Source organism: Bos grunniens, chromosome 24 (genome assembly GCF_055505025.1).
Source record: "Bos grunniens cultivar Pamir isolate PY7600 chromosome 24, Bosgru_T2T1.0, whole genome shotgun sequence".
Classification (NCBI taxonomy): Eukaryota; Metazoa; Chordata; class Mammalia; order Artiodactyla; family Bovidae; genus Bos; species Bos grunniens.
Genome location: NC_141188.1, coordinates 44,656,955 through 44,682,818, shown reverse-complemented (window position 1 = coordinate 44,682,818; position 25,864 = coordinate 44,656,955). Strand labels below are relative to the sequence as shown.

The window sequence follows — 25,864 nt, the reverse complement described above, 5'->3', positions numbered from 1 at the left end:
GGTTGCGGTCCTTAGGTGCCCGTCCCACTGCCTGCCGGGTCGGCGCGCGGGAGGGGCTGCGGGCGGGGGTGGCGGCCGGGGCGGCGCGCGGGAACGGGCTGGCGGGCACGGCGCGGAGTCTGCGGGCGGGGCCGAGCAGGGGCGCCAGCCGAGGTGACTGACAGGCGGCGCGGGGACAGCCCAGCCGCCGTTTGGAAACAGCAGTTGGAGCCTCCCGGTTCCCCCGCCTGCCTGACGCGGCGGCCCCGGGAGCGCGCGAGGCCAGCGGTCGCGGGCTCTGGCTCCGCCACGGAGACGCTGCGGCCGCCGGCGCGACCGAGGGGGAGCCCAGCATGTCGCTGCCGCCGGAAAAGGCGTCCGAGCTGAAGCAGCTTATCCACCAGCAGCTGAGCAAGGTGAGGCGGCGGGCGGGCGGGGCTGGGCCAGCGGGCACCGCTGATCCGCGGGGAGAGGACTGTGGGGCCGGAGGCCTCCACTTTACGGGGGTGGGGGGGGCGGCACGGAGGGGCTTCCGGTCCTCGGGGTCGGCCGGGGCTCCAGCCGCCGCCCCGTGCCGAGTGTTAGCAAAACAAAAATTTTTTGTTTTCTCTCTGCCCCGCGGCGGTCCTGACCCCCACTGTCTCCCCCAGACGCGTAAAGGGTCACTCCGTTAACCCTCGGCCACAACTAAAAGGTTGAGAGTTTACTTTTGGCCTTTGGTCGCTCCTCCACTGCCCTGCTCTACTCTCAAAAGACTGGTTTCAGTCAAGTGTTTTTTGTGGGGAAGTGCTAGCAAATGTAATAGATAAGCTTAGAGCTTATTTTTAGAGTTAAAAATATTTATCCTTAAAGTTTTTTTTCCTTTAAAAATCTTACCTTTATTCTCAGTGAATTTCCGGAACAATCTCACACTGTTACTTGAGAAACCTTCCCGAGTTTAACTCCTCTCTCACTGTTATTATTTTGGGGTCAATATTTTGGAAAGATGGCTATCTTTGACTGCTCTATAACGTTTTAAGTCCTAATGCGAGTTTTCTGCCTAGATGGATGTCCATGGCAGGATAAGAGAAATCCTTGCTGAGACGATTCGGGAAGAATTGGCACCTGATCAACAACAGCTATCAACCGAAGATTTGATCAAAGCCCTTAAACGCCGGGGAATCATTGATGATGTGATGAAAGAACTTAATTTTGTTACTGTGAGTAATCTTTTAGAGGAAGACATTTGGAAGTCTTAAGTACATTCTTATGTTTAACACCACTCTTAGGGTCCAATTTGGGGCCTCTCTTTAGTGAAACTATTTAAAGAAGATCATTTTGTCTAGTAATATCTATGTCTCAGGAATGAGCTACTTTACCCCTGAGTCGAGCGGGTAGGATTATTTATCAGTGAAATGGAAATTATGGACCTAATTATTCCCTTTACAGTGAGAGTTTTCTCTTATTCTCTAGGTCTGAAACTTTAAGTGTGTATATTAGTCAAATTAGTTCACGCCAACTGTATTTTTTCTAAATTAATACTCTGAAATCTTTCTACACAAAGCTTATTTTTGAAGTAAACACATTGTTTGGTGCTGTGTTCTCTAAGATGAACAGATTGTTTCTTTAAGGAATTGTCTACATAAGAACTTTCAACTCTTTTCACATAAATAGGTCAGTAGTGAGGTGATGCCTCTCAGTGCACAAATTAGTAAGTAGGTCTTTTGAAAGTGAGGCAATAATGAGAGACTGTGACCTCAATACCTGGGTAACATAATGTGGAAATTGGATGGACTTCGTAATACACCAGAGAATAAGTATTTTAGTCCAGCATCCTTTTTTGGTTTTTGAGGTTTATAAACTCATTTGTTATAAAAACTGACCTAGTAATAGCTTCTGCTGTGTGAATGTCACTTCCTTATTAAAATCAGTTCTGTTCCTGGTGGAACCACAAGCCAGATGTCATATGAGGTTTGGATAAAGTTTAACCTTCTGTAAAGTGTTAAGAATTTGTTTTAGCATTCGGTGGACATGGCTTGAAGATCATGAATTCCTTCATGCTAGACTTTAGGAGTGACCAATTAGTTGCATTATTGTTTCAGAAGACTTTTCATTATTCTGACTATGTTAGGAGAGTAAGGGCATTTTGAGGGGGCTTTATCCTGTCTACTTTTAGTTCATTTCTTAGTCCCATTATTGGCATTTTCTAACTGTAATTTTTGTTTTCTAATTTGTTTTGATTTTTTTTCTGCCATTCCAGGATAATGTTGATCAAGAACTCCCTTCCTCTCCAAAACAACCTGTTTGTTTTACTGACAGACAATCAACGTTATTAAAAAAAAGTATGTTTATCTCTTTTTAACATTAATTTAGTTGTGGATAGTATTGCATATAGATGTGCTGTAGTGTTTTGTATTTGAGAGAAAGCATTTCAATTTTTTTTTCCAGAATGAGGTACTTATGTTTTTCTGATAAATCATCCAGAAAACTTAGATTCTATTTTGCATAAAGTGTATCAAAGATTTAGTGTATAGCTGAGTGAAAGCAAAAGCAGGACTATTTGTTTTTCATGTTTTATTAATATATTTTATAAATTGTACAGCCTTTTTTAATGGCAGTGTAATTATCTAATAAGTATACTTGCTGAGTTGGTAATTATCCGAAATAATTTGTTGTATAAGAAACTAAAGAAAAAAAATAAAGATATCCTAAACCTTGGCTCCAACTCCTGTCTAGCTGGAAGAAAATAGCCAAAATATAAATCACAAAAAGATATCCTATTATGTATTTTTTCTTCCCTGGGTACAAATAAGTCTGGTATATAGTAGATTTGTTACTCTTCCTTTTTTTTAGTCTTTAGTTTTATTCCTGTCAAGTTATTTCCTGTTGTCTTGATCACGTTGCTTAAGTTGATTGGCAGTTTCCTCATATGTATTGCTACACTTTACAGCTAATATTGATCCAACACGGAGGTATCTTTACCTTCAGGTTTTGGGTGGAAAAGCTTTCTTGGAACATCTGCAAGAACCTGAGCCTTTACCTGGACAAGCTTGTTCAACCTTTACTTTATGTTTACATTTTCGAAACCAACGTTTTCGTTCTAAACCTGTTCCGTGTGCCTGTGAACCAGATTTTCATGACGGCTTTTTACTTGAAGTACACAGAGAAAATTTAGGTAAGGAGCAATGATAAACTGTCATTTAATTTTGTAAATCTTTGTTAGATCTTATCACAGAACAACTTTAACAGCTTTTGCTTAAGAGATTTATAATGGATGAATCTCCCCAGTCTTTTGTTTTTTCCCTTACTGCTTTTTTCCTACGTAAATTACTACTACCTACCTTCTTGCTTTATTTTTGGCTAGTTTTCCCTGGAGGTTACTTTTGACTTTTAATGGTTGATTCTTTAGTAGTAAAAATTTAAATGCTTGTTAGGTGGAGAATGAGAGGGAATCCTCTTCATTTCTGAAAGATGACTTGATTTACGACATTAGTACCTTTTACAGTAAGTGAGAGTTTAGACGTGAATCTATAACTCATAATTTTTAAGACTTTAAAATTATTGTACTTAATTACTATAATTTTTTACATTGTTTCTTCCTGTAAAAGTGTCATATCTTAGTTTTGGATGTCAAAATGTTTATATTTGTAAACTTAACAAAGTTGTAGTGTTATACATTCAGAATTTTAGATTGCTGAAATGGCTAGTGTACTACTAAAATTTTATTATTTTTTACCCGGTGAAAAGTATTACCTTAATAAGGCAGTTACTGGCTTAAATTGGTAGCTCGAAGGTGCTGAATCTTTTACTTGTGTGTAGATAATACAGTGTTTTTTTCCTTAGAGGTTTCATTTCAGTTCAGTTCAATCATTCAGTCATGTCTGACTCTTTGCCACCCCATGGACTGCAGCACGCCAGGCTTCCCTGTCCATCAACTCCTGGAGCTTTAGGGATAAAGATATTTTGGGGAATAATGTTGACATATTGCAATGATTTTTATAGTGGTAATATATACTTTATTTATATACTTTTGAAGAATAGACTTAACCTCTTAAAGGTCAGAAAACACCAATATGCATTAAGTAACTAGATAACTTGTTACAGTTCCACAAGTCTTCTGAAAAGTTAGCAACAGAAATGGGACTATACTCTTATTCCCACTCTGTTGTGTGCTTTCTGAGACATTGCTGACTTACTCTGTTTGGTTTTATATGTTTATTATTAGTATCCTTTTCAGTGAAAATATTGTTTTACGTTGGCCTAACTGGATATGTCACGTGGTGTAATGTTTTTGGTTTATGTTGCTAGGTGATGGAACTAGAATGGCTGACTCTACCACAATGTTATCAATAAGTGACCCAGTTCATATGGTGCTAATCAAGACAGACATATTTGCTGAGACCACTTTAGTTGCATCCTATTTTCTTGAATGGCGATCAGTGTTGGGTTCAGAAAATGGAGTGACCAATCTTACTGTGGAACTTATGGGTGTAGGTATGACGATTAATATCACTGTTACCTTTTTATAGCCACAGTTCATAAATACATTTTATGTTTTAAAAATGCCTTTGTAAACCAAGAGGGAAACATGTAGAAAGAATTTGTTGGAATTACAGGTGGACTCCAGTATCGGAGTCTGAGAAAGTGTCTTGAGTAGTGTGAATACTGAACTTCTCTGTCACTCTGGCCTTGTTTAAAGGGGAAAAAAAAATTTCTGGGAGATACATAAAGAAATCTCTAGGGCTTTTCCTCTCCAAATTTATTTGCTAAAAAGAAAGTTAGGCAGTTAGAGGAGCAAGGTCGTGAGGCAAGGAGCGGTAGGTTTGCAGCCGCCATTTCTTCTGCCTCCCGTCTCTGGATCTTTTGTAGAGCGTCCAACAGTGCTATGTTGGGATAGAGCATCCGGAGGTTCACAACCTCTGTGGTTCGTCGGAGCCACTATGAGGAGGGTCCAGGGAAGAATATACCATTTTCAGTGGAAAATAAGTGGAGGTTACTAGCCATGATGACTTTGTTCTTTGGGTCTGGATTTGCTGCACCTTTCTTTATAGTAAGACACCAACTGCTTAAAAAGTAATCCATGAGACAGATAGGAAGAGGAGCATATTAAGAGGTGCAGTCTCTTAAAAGGATCAATCCCTTGAACTCAGCATCCTAGATATGTTTGTAAATAAACTTAGGCATAAACCCTTAATGCCTCTTCTCTGAAATATGGAACATGATAATTGAACATATGCTTACATTTTGTTTGGGTAATATTGCATTATTAGTTTCTTAATTAAATATGTTTTGATTTAAACAAAAAAAAAAGAAAGTTAAGATTTCTTTACACAAACATGCAGGCATGCACCCATACATGATAGCTTGTACCCCGGCCCTGCCAGGGTAGGTTCTTATAGAATGTGGAGTAGGTGTTCCTCTCACCTTATACAGGTGGGACAGGGGCTCCCAGAAGTGTTCACTTGCTCAGTGCTGGTGTCGTCAGTGTACCCTTGGAGATCAGGGTATTGTCACCATTGTATCCCTGGGTTCTTGCAGATTCCCTGATATATAATACATATTTGCTAGTGGAATGAAAGGCAAAGCTGCACTGTTGTAAGCATTACATATAATGGAATTATTTTGGTATTGAAATTTGATTACAGAGTTAAGTTTGACCGGTGGACAGTAGAGCTTTAGTAAGTTAGATTTCGATAGGTTAGACCCAGAATACATTTTTCCTTAAGTAAATAGTAGGGGAAAAGCTTTATGTAGGAGATTTATTTTCAAAAGAGATACCCATTGTTTGATTTTAAATATAAGCCTAACACAATAACCATAGTAATGACCTGGAAATTTCTGGTTTATCAGAGAAATATTAAATAGTTATGGTGTGAAGTATATTTGTTTTCTAATTCTTGAAGTCCAGGTGTGGATTAAAAATTTGTACTCATATGTAATGTGAAAAATGGGAAGGGATAAATGGAAATTACTATATGGGGCAAAATGTATAAATGTTTTCTGAGAATGAGGCATTAACAGTTGCTTTGACTTTGTTTTTAATGAAGATAAAAATCAAGAATCATAAATCCTTTAGGTCTGAAAAAGTCCCTTAAAATGTGATTGAAAAGCTAGGAAAACAGGTAATCTCCTTATAACTCGATAAAAGTTTTTGAACAAAATAAAAGCTAATTTGAGCTGGGTCGTTTTTAATATGAATGTAAAAGGTGAGTTTGAATATTGTCTTTATTCCATGTAAGTGATAAAACACAAAATTCTTAAATTATTTTGGTTAAGCTTTGATTGACTAAATATACTGAGTGTTGAAACTTCTGAAGTTACATTTATTTACATTTACAGGCACAGAATCAAAAGTTTCTGTGGGAATTTTAAATATAAAACTTGAGATGTACCCACCACTCAATCAAACATTATCTCAAGAAGTAGTGAACACACAGGTAAATAATCCTGAGTTTCTCTTCTTTGTGTGTTTTTATAAATCCTAGGAAGTGTTCTCTTTTTAGAAAATTATCATTTATTAGTTGTAAGCAAGAGAATAATAGTATAACATTATTTAGAAATTTTTGTCTGGGATCAAAAAAGGTAGCTCTGACTGGTATGGGGGCTTCCCAGGTGTCTCACTGGTAAAGAACCTGCCTGTAATGCAGGATACATGGGGCTTGGGTTCGATCCCTGTGTCGGGAGGATACCCTGGAGGAGGCAGTGGCAGCCTACTCTAGTATTCTTGCCTGGAGAATCCCACGGACAGAGGAGCCTGGCAGGCCAGAAACCATGGGGTCACAGAGAGTCAGACATGATTGAGCACGATTGGCATGGAGACTGGATTGTCCTGGGAAGTGTGAGAACAGGGAGGCCACTTAGGGGCCCTTAGGGATGATGGTGTCCTGATTGAGTAGTGCTAAAGATGGAGGAGGTGTGTAGACTTGTTCCATATTTTGTGATCATTATTGAAGAGAATGAATGTAAATTGATAAGTATATTTTTAAATTTCAAGCTTGCTTTGGAACGTCAGAAAACTGCAGAGAAAGAGCGATTATTTCTTGTGTATGCTAAGCAGTGGTGGAGAGAATACTTGCAAATTCGACCCTCACACAATTCACGACTGGTGAAGATTTTTGCACAGGTTTGTAAATTGTATGAGAAAAGTTTCACAGCTATATTTGAGATTTACTGGTTGTAAACATCAATTTCAATTAACTTTAATTTGTAAAATGTATTTATTCCAGATAAGTGAAAATTTATTTATAAAACAAAATGCTGATTTTGTAATAATCTGACAGTAGTAAGTAGGTGAGTGATATTTCACAATCTTTGTTTTACTTTGCTTTTTATTTTCAGTTATTCTTTTTCTAAACCATTTTTGAACATGTTTAATTTAAACTAAATGAAAACTCATTTTGTTTAACTTGGAGTATGTCCTCCATTGATACTTTGTACTAGATAAGTAGTAGGACACTTTGCAATTTACGTGTAAATTCAGCTTTCAGGTGCAGAATTGGTAGTGTAGGCGTGTATTTTTTTGTTAGGGTATTTTTTAAGACAAAGAGTATTACATGTAATAAGTCTGTTCAGCCAAGATCCCTAAGCTGATGACCAGTCATATTTAACTATAGCATTTCAGTTATGTATCTCTGCCTCTATTTTTTCTGTATCCTAAGCCCGTTTTCTCTCATTAGTAAACCAACATAAATAATCAGATCCTTTTATGACTTCTGAGGAACCATTCAGATATTTTTCTATGTATTCAGTCTTGTGTAGGTGTTATGAAATCATATGAGTGTAGTGTTGTGAGTACTGTGTCTCAGATCCTGTACATTTATGTAGCTTTTCCCTACACTCCCTAGCTTTTAGGACAGGCTAAAGGTGGTTCACTTTCTAGATGAGGAGCTTGGGAATGGAGGGCATAGTTGGTTGTGATGGAAATGCGGGAATATCTTCTGACTTCCTGACAGCCTTGTCTGTATGTTGACTGACAGGGCAGGAAGGGAGCAGCAACATTGGGACAAGGGCGAAGAGAAACCAGCCCAAGTATAACTGGCTCCCTCTTGTTTGTGTAGTCTGGAGTGTAGTCATTCACTGCCCCGTTGGACCAGAGAGGACAGGAAGGGAGGGGGAAGTGGGCCAGGGAAGTGGCCCATGGAAGAGCTGAATAATACCCCATGCCTTCTTTATCTGCTCATCCCTTGACATCCACTTAGGTGTTTCCATGCCTTGGCAGTTGTGAGTGATGCTTCAGTGATGGGATTGGTGTGTAGCTGTGTCTTTGAGACACTGACTTCAGTTGGTTTGGACACATATCCAGGGGTGGGGTTGCTAGGTCATATGATGATTTAAGTTCTTAATGTCATAGGCTTTGAAGAGAAGTTATGAGAATTAAGAGAAAAATTGTATGTACAACACTCAGTAGCCTAGTGCTGGATGCAAAGTAAGCAAGTGCTCAAGTGGTGTCCAGGATTATTTTCTCTCTGATGTGTTCTGAGACAAAGTGTTAAGATTGGGAATGATTAACTGTCACTACAGATAATGTTTTCCCTTCCCCTCCAGGATGAAAATGGGATTAACCGACCAGTCTGTTCTTATGTCAAACCACTTCGAGCTGGAAGGCTTTTGGACACTCCAAGGCAAGCAGCAAGATTTGTCAATGTCCTTGGTTATGAACGAGCCCCTGTTATCGGAGGAGGAGGTAAACAGGAGCAGTGGTGCACTCTGCTGGCCTTTCTCTGTAGAAACAAGGTATCCTACACACATACTAGAACTAAAAACCAGTACCTTGTAGTTACTGTGAGTTGATGGTATATTTGTAAAAGAATTAACTTAGGAAAAAAGTATATATTGGGGTATTTTGTAATTTCCTGTGTTCTGAAATTGTTGATAGTATTATAAAAATTAGATTCTTTAGCGTTCCAACTCTTTTGAAACAGAATGAAAAAAAAAATTTCTTTAATGTATTATTGTTTTGAAATAATTTTTAGTCTGAAGTTGTATAAATAGTACATATAGGTATTCACAAGGCAGAGCTTACAGAATGGGAAAAACAGATTAGAGATTGATTGTCGATTGTAAGGATTTTATCTTAAGACAATTGAAAACAGTTAAACATTATTTATCAAAAAATTATTTATTTCCTAGTTGTAATTCCAGATTTAAACTTAAAAACTTCAAATATAGTAGGAATATATTGTACATATTTAAAATGATTAGCCAAATAATTGTTTTGTAAAACAAATAATCACCCCTTTTGATTCACTATTTTCTTGAGTTCATTTGAGGAGAAAGCACATCTTGAACTTTGAAAATTACTAAAAATATTTTTCTTAAAAAATATTAGTTTTATAATAGTGAAGGTGAAATTTCACCCATAATTCTATTTTTCATCTATTTTTATATAAGTTTTTCTCCTGTGTATATATTTTTCCCATAACTGCAATTGATATAAATAGAATTGTGTGCCCTGCTTTATAAATTAGCTTTATACTGTGAACATTTTCCCATGTGTTGCTCAGATACTGTGATCTCCAGCTTTGAATGTCTGAATGAAATTTTTATTAGCTGATACATGAAATCTACCTAATGGTTTTGCCATCATAGGAACTGTTTCTTTTGGCTAAGTTAGTCTTGCTTCCAAATTTTTGATATCACTGTGAATGAATGTTTGCATTGAATATCTTTGGTTGTATTGTTATTTTTTTCTTTTGAGATTTTTTTCCTAATACAGAATCTCATTGTACAGAAATGACTGACTAGGTCTAAAAGGTTGGGTATTAATGGTTTTCAAAAGTCAGTTTAACATTTATCAGATGCTGTTTGTTTTATTATTGTTAACTGAAAGACAGCAGTGTAGAGCTACCAGTGCAGAATTTGGGGGCCGAGAGCTCATCCCTCATTCTAACTCTGAAATCAGTAGTAGTTTTGCTTTTGTATGTTATCTGTGCTATGCTATGCTATGCTAAGTCACTTCAGTAGTGTCCGACTCTGTGTGACCCCAGAGACAGCAGCCCACCGGGCTCCCCTGTCCCTGATATTCTGCAGGCAAGAACACTGGAGTGGGTTGCCATTTCCTTCTCCAATATGTTACCTGTAGTCCTACACTTACGTACATATCTTCATATAATTATAGCCTTACTGTGTAATATTTGAACAAGGTTTTTCACAGAAAATGGACATTTTCTATTATTTTTGTAGTTTTTATAATTTCTTTAAATTGTGAAAGTAATGTAACATTATCAAAGAGAGTTTACACAAGAAAAAGGGAAGCCCTATATAACCTGCCCTAATGACAGCCATTGTTGCTTTTTATCCAGTCATATTTTGGTGTGTATTTCCTTAAAATGATAAAGTAAATAGATATTTTTTAAATAATTGTTTTGAGTGTTTTCCCATTTATTGGAATTTCCTCCTATATGATCTGTCATCTTGTGTGTTCTTGCCCTTTAGCTGTTTATCGTTAAATTCTTACTATTTGGGGGGACTTCCCTGGTGGTTAAGGGGATGAGGGTTTGGTCTCTGAAACTAAAATCCTATATGCCTTGAGGCCAAAAAACCAAAACATTAAACAGAAATAATATTGTAACAGACCTAATAAGACTTTAAGAAGAGTCAACATCAAAAAAAAAATCTTCAAAAAAATTCTTACTGCTTCTATGTTGTGTGAGTTCTTTGTAAACTATAGAATCTTGAAGTGTATGTTAGGACTGTCAGTTTTGTAGGCACTGACTTTGTAAAATAGGTGCTTCTAAAATGCACATTCTTTCCCCCCCCTCATTGTTTTAGCTTAACACTGTTCTAAATGATTAAAAATAAAACTTAGTTAATACTTTTTAATTGAAATTTTGTATTTAAATATTTAATGTGGAAACCAAGTGAGGGAGTAAGTACTTCCTGCTACTTCCTTTCATTTGCAGGGAGACTGTGAAGACCATGCCAACCTTCTGTGCAGCCTCCTGCTTGGGTACGGGCTGGAAGCTTTTGTCTGTGTCGGGACCAAGGCCAAGGGCGTGCCCCATGCATGGGTCATGACGTGTGGCACTGATGGGACCGTCACTTTTTGGGACAGTTTAACAGGACACAGGTTTGTCAGCCACGTTTATAGGGATATTAGGATAGGATATATAACATTTATAGGGATATTAGGATAGGATATATAACATTTATAGGGATATTAGGATAGGATATATAACATTATAGTGTAAATGTTGTCAACTGTAGGTTCTGCTTTATTGATGGTATCAGAAGGCACATATTGATAATTTGGGGTATGTTAAAAAAATTACCTCAATTAAGATAGCTATGAACTAAGCTAAGAAAATTTGTATACCAAAAATATTCTTTACCAACATGATGCTAAAAAAATAAATTATGCTTACTTTTAATTTTGTATAATTGGCATATAGTTTTGGGCTCTTTTTTTGGGTGGGGGGAGTACCATGCGGCATATGGGATCTTAGTACCCAGACCAGGGATTGAACCCACGCCTCCTGCAGTGGAAGCATGGAGTCTTAACCACTGGACTGCCAAGGAAGTCCAGGCATATGTGTTTTCTGATGATTGTTCCTAAGCCTAAAAATAAATTCAAGTTGTAAATCATTTCTTTTGAAAATTTGACATGGTTACCAACTCCTTGTTGGTAAATCCAGTTTACATTTTCTCGGTGTCATCAGATTTTGATAGATTGAAATGTTCCCTTCTTCCTGGAACATTCTCTTCCTTAGCTTCTCTCATAGCACTGTGTTTCAGCTTTTGTAATTCCTCTCTGGCTGTTCTCTGTTTTCCTTCATTTTGCCTCAGATGTGGGAGTCCCTGAAGGCACAGCCCTGAACCCGCTTCTCATTTTCCTGGATTTTCTCTTTCCCTGTTTGATAATCATTTTAGTTAGTTGTGCCTAAAAATGTGTGGCTAAATTATTTTGTTACCTGGATAATGTTTGTGATCTTAATGCTATGCATGGAATATATTCTTACGTTGAAGGAATAAAATTGGTTTCTGTATCATAAGATGTGCCATTCAGTCTATGTGGTGTAATCAAATTGTGGAAATACAAGGAGGAGAAACAAATATTAAACTCTAGTCTTGGGAAGTAGTTATGACCTTAAGTGTTAGAGTAATTTTTTCCCTCAGTAAGCTGCTGTCATCTTAATTTCTGAGTTCTTACTATATAAAACTATGATTAACCTTTTTTAGGTACCTCCACAAACCTATCAACCCTGATGAGCCTCCGGCTGCCGAACAGCCCAAACCATTGTACCCGTATCGAACAATTGGTTGTGTTTTCAATCATCAGACGTTCCTGGGAAACTGTCAGCCCTCTGACTCAGTGGAAACCTGTGTGTTTGATCTGAATGATGAGTCCAAGTGGAAACCCATGAATGAAGAAGCGGTTAAATCCGTGTGTGCTCCAGGGGCCACCACGTCCCTTCCTCCCTTCCCTCCGCTGTGTGCGTCCACGATCGACGCTTCTGTGACAAGCAACGAGATAGAAATGCAGCTCAGGCTGCTCGTGTCGGAACACAGGAAGGTAATTAACACTGAGGTTTGTGCTTTCCTGCATTTTTCTCATGTTTATGTATTTAAAAGATATATATATTTTTTTGGCATGTAAAATAATTTCGATCACTATCCTGGCCCTAAATAAAACAAATTCAGTCCCTTCCTTTATGAAGGTTGTGGTTTTGAAAGTCATAAGAGTAAAACTGAATTCACCAGTACTTACAGAAATTATTACATCCTTGTCCTTGTAGGAATGAAGAACGGTGGGCTTGTTCAGACTTTTGTGAATATTACTGTTTGGATTTTCTCTTTGTATTTATTTAAATCATTCCCCATTGACAATATTGGGTTACATTTTTTCATTTTCATTTGTTTTCCTGGTTTGTTTAGTTGTTTTGTTTTTCTGTTACATTAAACTAGGTAGATATAAGATTATAGCCTCATGGTGGCTTTGATTTACATTTCTCTGATCACTAACAAGATCATGCTTCTTAGTTGCCATTTAGATTTCATGAAGGGCCTTAAAGGAAACATAAAAAAGCACTGATCATAATGGAAAAGATTAGTGTATGTTAATAACTTACTTTCATCAGAAGAAATCATTAAGAGAGTGAAAAAGCAGCCTTGGAGTGGTAAAAGTTACTTGCCACGCATATAATCAACCAAAGACTAGAGTCCAGAACTTCCACAGAAGGTTGATTTCTAATTCACCTTTTGGGATTCCCTATTACTCCCCTCCTTGGGTAAGACCTGATTCTCATGTTCCTTGAGACCATCAGCGACACTCTTGAGTTATCAGCTGTGTTCTCTGGGCTCCCAGTTCCTCTTAGCTTTAGCCTCTGAAATCTTCTTACCTACTTGCCAACTTCAGGAGTGTGTTTTGGAAAGTATTGAATATGGCACTTGTAGGGTGTTTCCAGCAGTAGGTGGGCCAGGGCTCCATCTCCTACCTCCATCGCTTGTATTGCCTTTTACTTTCTTAGCTCCTGTTTGAAAATGAAACTGACATTTTAATACATTATAAGAACTACTTGTTTAGAAAAAAGAGAACAAAGCTGAGGTGGATGCCATTGATGGTTGCTTGCTAAGTTAATAGTAACTATAAGCCTACAAGTAAGAGTCACAGGAAGAAGAGAGGTGATCCCTTGGGATCACTTGAAACCAGTTATAACAGAATGTGAGATTAGATCCATTATAATAATCAAAATATTTAGAATTTTTAGTTTGTAGCATTTAAAAAAATTACATGTCAGGGTAACAATGGTTCATTTGATGTCATAAGTGAAATTATAATTGCCTTCAGCATGTCTTAAGCTCCCAGAGGGCCTGTAGCTTCTGCTTTTTGGTGCCTTTTACAGAATAAATGTTCAATAAATATTGGAGTTTAATTATATGCACAATTTGTTGACATTTCTCCCCTACTACAGTTCAGTTTATGGTGGGAGCAATCAGGTTAAGCAGATTCAATCTTGTGAAAGTCTTTAAAGTTAAATAAGATTTGACCTCAGAATTCCTTGACATGTTGTCTTCCTCAGTAGGACAATTCCTGATGGTCTTTCCTTGTGGGTATTAAGGGAGTACAGGATTTGCAGCCTTCACTAACATCATTGCATTGGCTGCCTTTTGTTATTTCTCTAAGAAGTAAAACCTGATACCTGTTTCTCCTTTTATAATTTTTACTTCTTTGTATCCTTATAATAAGTAATAGGAAGTTAAGAAAATTATGACATTTTAAAAATCTTTTCTTGGCATACATTAAAATAATCAACATTATAATTAGTTTTTTTAAATATTGTAATTTGCTTTTTCCATTTCGATTGCTGTAGGACCTTGGCCTCACTACTGTCTGGGAAGACCAGCTTTCTTATCTCTTGTCACCAGCTCTGGCATCTTATGAATTTGAGCGTACGACAAGCATTTCTGCGGGCAATGAAGAGTTTCAGGATGCTATCAGAAGGGCTGTGCCTGATGGCCACACATTTAAAGGGTTCCCAATACACTTTGTGTATAGAAATGCGAGGCGCGCGTTTGCCACGTGTCTTCGGTAAGGTGGAATTTATGATGTTTTGGTGTTTTTGACGTAATTTCAGTGAACACTTGGCACTAATTTAGGAATGTGACTTCAGAATCACACAGGGAGCTTCTGTAGTGACCTGTCGTCTTGCTTCAGACTGTGATTCATGAGGGCCAGAGTGTAGCTCTGGAGAGCTCAGGGTCGCTTCCCCAGTGATTCTGTCGAGGATCACCGATCTTGTCTAGTGTAATTTTAAAAACTTAATAGGCTATGAGGAAATAGTTTATAATTTGAATAGTTTTACCACAGTTGCAGAGTCCTTGATAACAGAGACAGGATTTTTTAAAATCTTTTTCAATACCGACTTTCTTGGAAATAAAGTAAAACCTAAATTCATTTCTTAATTGAATCCATTTTCTCTCTTCTAAGGTCTCCTTTCTGTGAAGAAATCATCTGTTGCCGTGGAGACCAGGTGCGCCTGGCAGTTCGCGTCCGCGTGTTTACTTACCCTGAATCTGCTTGTGCTGTTTGGATCATGTTTGCTTGTAAATATCGCTCAGTACTATAGGACTAAGTTTCTATAAGACTATACCTGTGTTTTATTAGAGTTTTACACATTGTATTGATAATAATACTAGGTATTTCGAGGTTGATTACTTTAAAAATCACAATCTGGCTTCAATGTCATATTTAACTTTTGTATAAGCCTCACTAATAATGTTTGAAAAGTATCATGATGTGTGTATAAAAATTAAGGATGAAAAACTTGTATAAATCTGAGAGGATGTTAGTATAAATTAAGTGTTTATCTTATTTTAATAAATACTACTTTGCTTATAAGTAGTCAGTAGTTTAAATATGAAAATAAAATTTACTTAGTTTTCTTTGCATTAACAGGTAATCGGAAAGTTATTTGCCTAAGGATTTGAGCCATAGTGAAGTTAATACTATCATTATTTTTCATAGAGTAATGGGATTATTTTATATAAATTAGGAGAAATTAACTTCACAACATTTATTTATTACATAGGTGAAATACATTTTGATGAATTTACCACTTTTGTGGTTTACTCATAACTACAGGGATATTTGTGACTCTCTAGAGAGTTATGGGAAGACATGGATGCAGGAGCAGAGAATAAACTCATACCAGAAAAGCATAAATATTAATAACAAACCACACATGAAAGTATACAAATAATTTATAAATATTTGTTAGTGTGATTCATTGTAAAAGCGAATTGTGTATTTTATTTTTTTTGGCTTATTTATTTTTGAATTGAGTATTTTAGAAAAAATTTATTATACCCTTTTGTTGTATGTTGAAAATTGTTTTCTGTAATTGATATTGGCAGTCTGTTGCTGATTTTCTGTGGTCACAGCATTCTTTACTAGCCTCTCATGGAGTCTATCTTTTTAAATCACAGTTTTTGTTTGTTTCTTTTCTCTTTATGATAAAAGCATCCATGTGTATGTGGCGAATGTAAATCAGAGAATCATTATGTAAGGCCACTGAAAAATGAGCATCTGTGAGTGCCTCCATGCTGATGTTTGTTTTTAAGTTGAGAACAGTGTACTTTGAAGAGGCTGTAGTGGTTTAAACTTTGTGAGAAGCTGCCTGATGGGATTGCCTTGCCATCTACCCACCTCTCTGTACAGCTCTCATTCATTCTTGCACCCACTGAGCTTCTTATGAAAGTGACTATACCAAGTGGCTGTGCAAGTTATGCTTTTCATCGCTAATTCAACATGGCAAATAAAATAATATTTTAGAAATTAAAATCTAAAGATACTCTAAAATTTACTTTTTAATTTTTACATACATAATTATTTATAACTTGTTTTAAAAGTCTGAAAATATCTCTCATATCAATTTTTATTGAAAATGACCAGAAATCAGAAGTTTCTTGAGACTGACATGACTTTAGAGAATCAGCAAGATAAGAATTAAGACTTTTTGGTCTGTTACCAGAGTTATTTGCAAAGCTATCAACAGGGAAAATTGCTTGTAATTTTCAACCTTTGGAACAAACTATTTGTGAGGCATGTCCTAGGAGGCAGACTGATACATGAGATCACAGCTGTGTTTTCTTTGTGGCTGAGCTTCCTGCATTACTGTGCCAGAGTAACACGTGTACTTGTAATGTGCTTTTGGTGTAAATTCTAAAATAAATTTCCTTTTTATGCACTTTAATAGAGCCTGGCATGAATTAGTATTTTCCTTTACAGATGGTTTATTTCCAAATATTTTAGTCTTTTTGTCACTAGAATTCTGCTACTACTCTTACTAATAATTTTTCTTTTTAAAAATTAAATTTACATTGTATATTTAGCTCTGTCATAAGTTGTTTTTCTATTAAAATTGTAAACTTTTAAAAAATATAATGCTTCTAATGTGTTCATTTTGACAGTATGTGCACTAACATAGTTCTCTAAACATATGTAATATATAATAGGTATTTATAATAGAATGTCAGAAATTAGAAACTTCATTACTCAAGCATAAACTTGTTGAATAAAACTTATAAAATTCAGTTTCAACTAACAACACTCCAGGTGCCCTTAAGATTGTTCCTAACAATGAGGTGGAGATTTTTAGCTATGATCAAAAACATCTTTAACCTGTCAGTTCTGGGAGGTACACACATTTGAAAATCATTTTTCTACTTCTTAACAAAGACAGGAGTTGAGTCAAAAATTCAGGCTTTATATTTGAAAAATAGTGTTGCTCATAAAATAGTATCCTGTGCTTGATATCTAACCATTAGAAGGCATTAGTTAATGAACGTGAGTTGCTTAAACTAATTAATTCACACTTTTGGTTTCTAAACAAAGTAATTAGACTATAGTTTCGTAATTTTTTTTCTTACCTCAAATAACAGTTTTGTACTTTCTACTTTAGGTAAGTACAGGAGTTAGATCTGTTTTTAACATGCACATACCTTTTATACCAATGAGAGTAGCATTGCTTTCCAGCCGTTGATAGCTAAGAAATTATTAGAGACTAGCCGAAACCTATGTAAAATCTTAACAGAATAACCAAACATGTAAACTAGAAAGCATCCAATTTTGAAGAACCTTATCCTATGTTCATAGCACACTCTGTCTGAAGTGCAAGTTCAGTTATAATCACCAACTCATATTCCTGCTGTACCAGGCTCTTCTGCTGTGCTGGTACCTGACATTTTGAGTATCACTACTTTGTTATAAGTTTTGAAACTGGGAAGTTTGAGAATCTTCCAACTTTGTCCTTCTTCAAGATTGTTTTGGCTGTTATGGGTGCTTTGCAATTCCATATGAATTTTATAATCAGCTTGTCGATTTCTACATAAAGGCAGGCAGGGTTATAGTAGGGTTGTCTCAAGTTTGTGCCTTGTTTTGTGGAGTGTCCCTGCCTTAATGAATGCTAAGCCTTAGGATCATGAGCATGAGTTGTCTTCATATTTGTTTTAAATCTTTAATTTCCTTCAATGATGTTTTGTGGTTTTCTGAGTTTTATACTTCTTTTGTTACATTTATTCCTATTTTTGATGCTATTGTAAATGGATTTTTTTTTTTTTGGATTGTTAATTGCAGGTGTATAGAAATACAACTGATTTATGTGTATTGATGTATCCTGCGACCTTGCTGGACTCATTTATTCTAACAGTTTTTTTTGTCTTTTGTTGGATTCCTTAGGATTCTCTTTATACACAATCATGTTGTCTGCAAGGAGAGAGGGTTTTTCTTCTTTTCCAATCTGGATGTCTTTTACTTATTTTTTCATTTATTTGCCTAATTGCCCTGGCTGCTACCCCCAGCACAGTGTTGAATAGAAGTGGTGAAGGTGGACATCCTTGTCTTGTTCATGATCTCAGGGGAAGTCATCTATTCTTTTACTATTAAGTGCGATGATAACTGTTTTTTTTCACTGATGCTCTTTATTAGGTTGAAGGATTTCCATTTTACTTCCAGTTTAAAAAAAATGTTATCACAAACATTTACCGGGTTTTGTCAAATACTCTTTCTGTGTCTGTTGAGGTAATTATGTGATTTTTGTTTCTTATTCTGTTGATATGATGTATTACATAAATTGATTTTCAAATGTTAAACCAACCTTGAAATTCTGGAATGAATTGTACTTGGTCAAGGTGTATAATTCTTTTTATGTGTTGCTGTGTTCATTTTGTTAATACTATTTAGTTGAGGATTTTTGTGTCTATATTCATAAGTGATAGTCATTTGTAGTTTATTTTTCTGGTGTCTTTGGTTTAGTTAAAACACATGTATACCTGTGGCGGATTCATTTTGATATTTGGCAAAACTAATACAATTATGTAAAGTTTAAAAATAAAATAAAATTAGAGGAAAAAAAAAAAAAAGATGCTAAATTGGAATCTTCAACTTTTAATAAACCTGATCATAAGAATTGGTTAAATAGCTTGTATATTATAAGTAGAGGTTATTTTAAATATGGTAAATGAAATTAATTCAGTAGTTCCTTCTTTGTAATTTTCCATGGCAATACTAGGTTCTTTTTCAAAGACATGTTCAGAATTAATTGCAGTCTTTTTTACTATGTCTTTACATGGTATATTTTTATTCTAAAATATGTATAATAAGATTCTAATCAGTTGGTACTCTACTTAGTCACCAACTAGTGATTGTTAGAAAATGCAAGTTTTTGTGCTGTAATCTGTACAGGTTAAGACCTGATGGAGGTCTCATGTCTGACTTGATAACTGTAACAGCAGCAGGCTGCTTTCTCTGGGCTGAGACTCATTTGCCTGTTTGTAAAATGGGATTATGGGAAGGGCCCTGCCTGGAGTCGTGGGTAATCCTTTGTCATCTTTTATAACACTTCTTTTATGTTATAAACTCTTCTTAGTTATTTTACACATTTTTAGGTGCTTTGAAAGAGTTTTCAGTTTTAATGTTGTATTTAAAATAATTAAGGTAAACTTTAGATGCTAAGTATGTGCTACTAGGCGTTTAATTTTGTCATGTTCATTGTCTTGCATGATGACATTTTTTACTGAGGAGAAAAATCAGTGTAGGTAGCTGAGAATTTAAAATATCCCTAGATGTGCTTGTAGGAATGTTTTATAAATAAATGTCTTCTATCTTATGTGTTAAATCAGAATAAAGGTTGTGAATAGTTGGCATAAAGTATCTGGGTGCTGACTTCACTGCTCTGCTTTAGATGAGGAAAGTTGACCCAATATTTATAATCCTATAACATAAGTAAAATTAAAATTTGCTTCTGCTAAATAGAAGATAATCTAGTTAAAACTGAAAACTTCATTGGCATTTTGAAAGTGTTACAGGTGAAAATGATCATTACTTACAAATCTTGCAAGGGAATAATAATAATACCATTAAAAGAATAGTTAGGAAATTTGTTTAAAATATTGTAGAGCTTCAGGTTGAAATCTGGGAGTCATATCTTTATGAATTTCAATGTCAGTGATTTTCTTCTAAAGACTCTTTAAAAGGGTTTGATGACTAGGCAGAAAGTAGGAGCAAGGGTTGCACTTTTAGCTCCTGAGACGAGTGAGCATGCATAGCAAATAGCAGAAAAGAAGACATTGTGCTCCATGAATAACCCTTGAGAAAGGATTAAGTGGCCATAGGAATTCAGGTTCTCGGACAGTGAGTTAATAGACATGAAAATACAGCTATACCCATAACCTTGCACAAAAATCACCAAGCAAGGCTTAAAAGATAACTAGAAGGTGGTTCATTCATTGCTTAATTTACTTAAAAGGCAAACCATATGTGTGTTGGTTACGTGTTGACTTTGGAAAAGAAATGAGCCTTTCACAGGGTCAGAGAAAAATTCTAGACCTGAGGGCAGCTCACCTTTTATCTGAGTACATTAGGGGAAAAGACAAGGTTTTAGGAGTAAAAAGAAAGGGCCACTTTTTTCTTTCTTTCTTTCTTATTTTAAATAAAGATATTAACAAAGGTTTGAAAAAAATAGTTTAGCTTCGCCTTATCAGTAAGGTATGACTAGTCTGGAAATGGATTATATCTCTTTACCTTAAACAACCTGAAATTCTGGTCTCTTAAAAGTTTTGTTGAGAATTCTATATTTTCAAGTAATTACTGTTAAACATCAACATCTTTCTATCAAATACAGATATTTTTGTACTGTGTGTTATTTTCTATTTCCCATTGAGATTAAGAAGTAAGCTATTGCTTATCTTAACTTTTGAAATACAGTGAGAACTTTAAGGTAACATGGCTAAAACAGGATCTGGAAAGCTTATGTTACAGGAAGTATATTTGGATTACTTTGGCAACTGGCAGTAATTTAAATCATATAACCCCTGCAGACTCAAATTTCCCTAAGAGTGAAATAGTGACTTGGCTAAAAATTTAGGTCTCTTGAGGTCTCTTCCAAATCAAATCTTAACTAATTGAAGCTAATAATTTCACTAACGTTCAGGATAAGAATACCATCTTTCTTTCTTGGTTTAGAACTAACTGTTTCAAAGAAGAATCACATTAAGAAGTTGAAATATAACTATTGTTTGACCTTGGGTTTTCCAGAGTCCCCCATGGACATACCAATATGCTACTATTCATATATTTCACCTCACTGCTCTACTTTTCCTCATTTTTTATAGGTGGGTGTGTAACTTCATCTCATAAAGGTGGGTTAGGTAAACTTATAACGTATGATACAGAAAATGTGGGAAAACACTGGTTTAGGTTATAATTTAGTAAAAGAACAGTAATGGATGTTTTTTTACATGTTTTCTAATAATCATATTTCTTTACCATAAAAAAGAAAAGAGCTAATTCTTTACAAGTTTGTAGACTTGAGGAAACCAATTTTGTTGTGTTCTTACCTGGGCCAATGTACTTCTAGTTCTGCATATAAGGTTTGCATGACTAATTTTAAGGATTTTTGGTTAATATTCAGTCTGATAACCCAGTGACAGATGAGTTTCAAATTGCATTTAGAATTGTTGATAGAATTCGCCTCCTTAGAGGAGTGATCATGTATAGCCTTTGATGGGGATGGAGTCATGTAGATGGTGGTGAAGATGAATGCTCTGGGGGTAACTGCTTGGGTGAAACTAAAGTGCTGATGAATTCATCAGGGAGATGGGACATCACATCATTTATTTAAAGTGTTTAAACTATCAAAAGTTTAATTGCTGCCGCTGCTTAGTCATTCAGTCGTGTCCGACTCTCTGTGACCCCATGAACTGTAGCCCACCAGGCTCCTCTGTCCATGGGGATTCTCCAGGCCAGAATGCTGGTGTGGGTTGCCATTTCCTTCTCCAGGGGGTCTTCCTGACTCAATTGATCATATTGGTAGATACTAATTTTATAGCATCTGCTTTTTATTGTACTCTTGATTGGTGCAGGTGGGATGAAGTGTCAGGACTTTTTTCGTGGTCTGGGCTAATTGAGAGAGATGTTTTAGTGCAGCAGAAAGAGCTGGGCTGGATAGGAGGTCTGGATCCCGGTCCTGCATCTTTAGTCACCAGCCCAGTGTTTTCTTGTGTCTATGATGTCATCTGTAAGATAAATAATACCTGACCTTCAAGTTGTATAAGTGAGGAAAGCACTTTGAAATTATAAAAAAAAATCACTGTAAAGTTATAAGGTATTATAATTGTGGGCAGAGAAAATTTAGGTGATAACACTGAAAAAAATATGCTGTTCTATTTTTTTCCTTTTTGGTGCACTTTTCTAGGTGAATGTGCCTCTTAGGAGCAGTTGTCTGAGAGTGTCTGGGATAAGCGTGGGCTGCACAGGCGGCGTGTCCCCTGAAAGGCCGTGCTCCCTGAAAGACTTGGAGCAGCTCAGCCAGCATGTCCAGAGTGTGAAACACGAAGTACATTTATTCTGCGAAAATGATAAGTAAATATAAGATGATAAAACGTCTCAAGGATTCCATTGTTTAATAAATATAGAACAGCAAAATCAATAAAAACTAAAACTACATTCAGAGTAAATAACACAGGCCACCACTTTTCACAGACCTCACAGCATCTGAAGATGGCATTCAAATGTTGATCTGAGTCATGCAGACATTTTAACTACATAGACTGATTTTTTTAAAGGTGGTGAAGCCACAGAATAAGAAAATAAAATCAATGACAGAAATTGGAACAAAGTATACTGTACATAAAAATGTTTGAATCTTTGAATTTGAGATGAGAATGAGAAACTGGGAAGGTTCCAAGCTACACCACAATGTTGGTTGAACCTGCAGAGGTGGTGTCAGCCTTTGAGAGCCTCTGAGTTGTCAGTGGTCACTTTCTAAGAGTCCTGGGGGGTGATGGACAGTTTGGGGCTTATCCAGATTGCAAAGGGTTCTAAAAAATAAAAATTAGTACAATTACACTCTGTATAAGAAAGCATCAAGTGTTCGGGGTATACAATGAATGGATTTATAACAGAAGATAGCTAGGATTTTTAAGGATTTACCTTTTACTTTTTCTGCATACAGAAGGAACATCAAACATTTAACTAGTCATCTTCAGTTCAGTTCAGTCTTTCAGTCATGTCTGACTCTTTGCAACCCCATGAATCGTAGCACGCCAGGCCTCCCTGTCCATCACCAACTCCAGGAGTTTACTGAAACTCATGTCCATCAAGTCGGTGATGCCATCCAGCCATCTCATCCTCTGTCGTCCCCTTCTCCTCCTGCCCCCAATCCCTCCCAGCATCAGGGTCTTTTCCAGTGAGTCAACTCTTCGCATCAGGTGGCCAAAGTATTGGAGTTTCAGCTTTAACATCAGTCCTTCCAATGAACACCCAGAACTGATCTCCTTTAGAATGCACAGGTTGGATCTCCTTGCAGTCCAAGGGACTCTCAAGAATCTTCAGTCCTTCCAATGAACACCCAGAACTGATCTTTAGAATGGACTGGTTGGATCTCCTTGGAGTCCAAGGGACTCTCAAGAATCTTGCCACAACTTAATTCCACATATGCTAACAAAGGAAAGAAATTTAAACAATATATCAGTAATGAATTTGGCAAAAATAAAACAAAGGCCTTCTGTTGTATGTAATATTATATATTCCTGTGATTTAGTGCCAAAATATTTTTCTTGCTAAAATCTATTCACATTTTAAAAAATTACCACTTAAGAAGGGAAAATAATCCTTCTCTTGTGAATCTTTTTAAAGACTACATCTTTTAACATTGAAGGTAAAATTTGGATTTCTTTTCCTCACTTCTGCTCTCTTCTTTCTGTCATTGTTCTCCTGAGATTTATTCACTGCCCTATGCCAGGATTAGCAGGTGTCTGGCTCATGGGTTGCTCAGTTGATTAAATCATTTGGTGGTTTTTTTCAGTTCAGTCGCTCAGTCGTGTCTGACTCTTTGCGACCCCATGGACTGCAGCACGCCAGGCCTCCCTGTCCATCACCAGCTCCCAGAGTTTACCCAGACTCATGTCCATTGAGTCGGTGATGCTATCCAACCATCTCATCCTCTGTCATCCCCTTCTCCTCCTGCCTTCAATCTTCCCCAGCATCAGAGTCTTTTCAATTGAGTCAGTTGACCATCATCAGGTGACCAAAATATTGGAGTGTCAGCTTCAACATCAGTCCTTCCAATGAACATTCAGGTCTGATTTCCTTTAGGATGGACTGGTTGGGTCTCCTTGCAGTCCAAGGGGCTCTTAAAAGTCTTCTCCAACACCATAGTTCAAAAGCATCAATTCTTCAGCACTCAGCTTTCTTTATAGTCCAACTCTCACATCCATACATGACTACTGGAAAAACCATAGCCTTGACTAGATGGACCTTTGCTGGCAAAGTAATGTATCTGCTTTTTAATATGCTGTCTAGGTTGGTCATAACTTTTCTTCCAAGGCAAGCGTCTTTTAATTTCATTGCTGCAGTCATCATCTGCAGTGATTTTGGAGCCCCCCAAAATAAAGTCTGCCACTATTTCCCCATCTATTTGCTATGAAGTGATGGGACTGGATGCCATGATCTTAGTTTACTGAATGTTGAACTTTAAGCCACCTTTTTCACTCTCTCTCACTTTCATCAAGAGGCTCTTTAGTTCTTTGCTTTCTGCCATAAGGGTGGTGTCATCTGCATATTGAGGTTATTGATATTTCTCCTGGCAATCTTGATTCCAGCTTGTGCTTCATCCAGCCCAGCGTTTCTCATGATGTATTCTGAATATAAATTGAATAAGCAGGGTGACAATATACATACAGCCTTGATGTACTCCTTTTCCTGTTTGGAACCAGTCTGTTGTTCCATGTCCAGTTCTAACTGTTGCTTCCTGGCCTGCATACAGATTTCTCAAGAGGCAGGTCTGGTATTCCCATCTTTTTCAGAATTTTCCACCGTTTGCTGTGGTTTTTTGAGGAAGGACAAAAATGTTTGTGACTTTTGGCTGTAGCTGTCCAAGTGCAACACTGCAGCAATATCCCATAAGGCCAGAAGATGGTGCTATTGTCTATCAAAGTAGACCATTCCTCTGTTTCTCTGCATTATTCAAAACGAGTACTTTAGGGGCCTCCGTAGAGGCCAGTTGTTAAGACTCCAGGCTTCCATGGCAAAGGGTTGGGGTTTCATCCCTGGTAGGGAAACTAAGATGCCACGAGGCAGAGTCAAACAAAAACAAAACAGTAATATTTTAAAGTCATCTGTATTTTCAAAATTCACACGGGGTCTAAACTTAGCAAAAATTTAGCATTAGTTTCTACGTTTTTAATCAAGAGGTTTTGTATATCTACATCTATCCTATGTCATCATGTAAGGAATTAGACCTTTGTCTTTTCGGGGATGTGGCACACACACAGTGCATTTTTTAGAAATTGGATTATGAACCGGTAATTAAGTGACATTACTTTAAAGGTTTGTTTTGTATCTCTTGTAATGAAATTATAATAGAGTGCCCAGGGAGAAGCTTTTCCTTCCTCTTTCAAAGTCTTATCTGTTCTTGCTTTTTGTCTTCTCCCTATTCCTGCTTTATGTACTGTGGTGTCTTAGGCATTAAGAATAGACTTGTATTAATAATTTCCACTATAAGATGCAGTTGTTGAGGGTGCAATATCTAACACTGCACATAAAACTGCCTTAAAATGTTTATTGGTATTTACTATTAGATACATATCTTACTGATTGATGCTTTCAACTCTGTAAGGTTCTCATACAGGACTGGTCTGAGAGTGGAGTGTTACCAATTAAACTCATTTGCCAAGGAGCGGTTGTTTTATCCAAGAACTCTCTTTTATCGCACACTTAATGGTCCATCGCGGCCCAGGAGGATTTTTTCCTTTTCTTCTATGCCTAAATGCCCGTGTGATAGCGGTTCATGAGGTATGAACATACTGGGTTAGCTGGGCTATGAGGCGTGTGGTCACTGGGAACATTATCTTGGTGAAGAGTTGTACAAACGTCACAAACGAATCCGAAGGACGTCTGCGATTGTTTGCT

General features: G+C 36.8%; 1 protein-coding gene and 1 pseudogene across 5 annotated transcripts; both read left to right on the top strand.

Moving 5' to 3' along the window:
- The first annotated feature begins 64 nt into the window (after window positions 1-64).
- On the top strand, window positions 65-22,339 carry CEP76 (centrosomal protein 76). 4 transcript variants are annotated; one of them, XM_086373261.1, is made up of 13 exons: window positions 79-395; window positions 1,023-1,178; window positions 2,219-2,300; window positions 2,909-3,133; window positions 4,267-4,452; window positions 6,298-6,395; window positions 6,953-7,081; window positions 8,503-8,691; window positions 10,860-11,026; window positions 12,136-12,469; window positions 14,268-14,485; window positions 14,885-14,927; window positions 22,149-22,339. In XM_086373261.1, the coding sequence occupies exons 1-13, from the start codon at window positions 333-335 to the stop codon at window positions 22,317-22,319; spliced, it is 2,061 nt and encodes a 686-aa protein (XP_086229387.1). In that variant the 5' UTR covers window positions 79-332; the 3' UTR covers window positions 22,320-22,339. The 4 variants fall into 4 exon arrangements, 3 of the variants coding, with proteins under 3 accessions (XP_086229385.1, XP_086229387.1, XP_086229386.1); XM_086373259.1 differs by lacking the exon at window positions 22,149-22,339 and having other exon boundaries at window positions 65-395; window positions 14,885-16,835; XM_086373260.1 differs by lacking the exon at window positions 22,149-22,339 and having other exon boundaries at window positions 141-395; window positions 4,267-4,448; window positions 14,885-16,835.
- Window positions 4,728-5,137, top strand: LOC147346174 (cytochrome c oxidase subunit 7C, mitochondrial pseudogene; annotated as a pseudogene). Its single transcript, XR_015153989.1, has one exon. The product of XR_015153989.1 is annotated as a cytochrome c oxidase subunit 7C, mitochondrial pseudogene (transcript).
- Window positions 22,340-25,864: the final 3,525 nt, after the last annotated feature.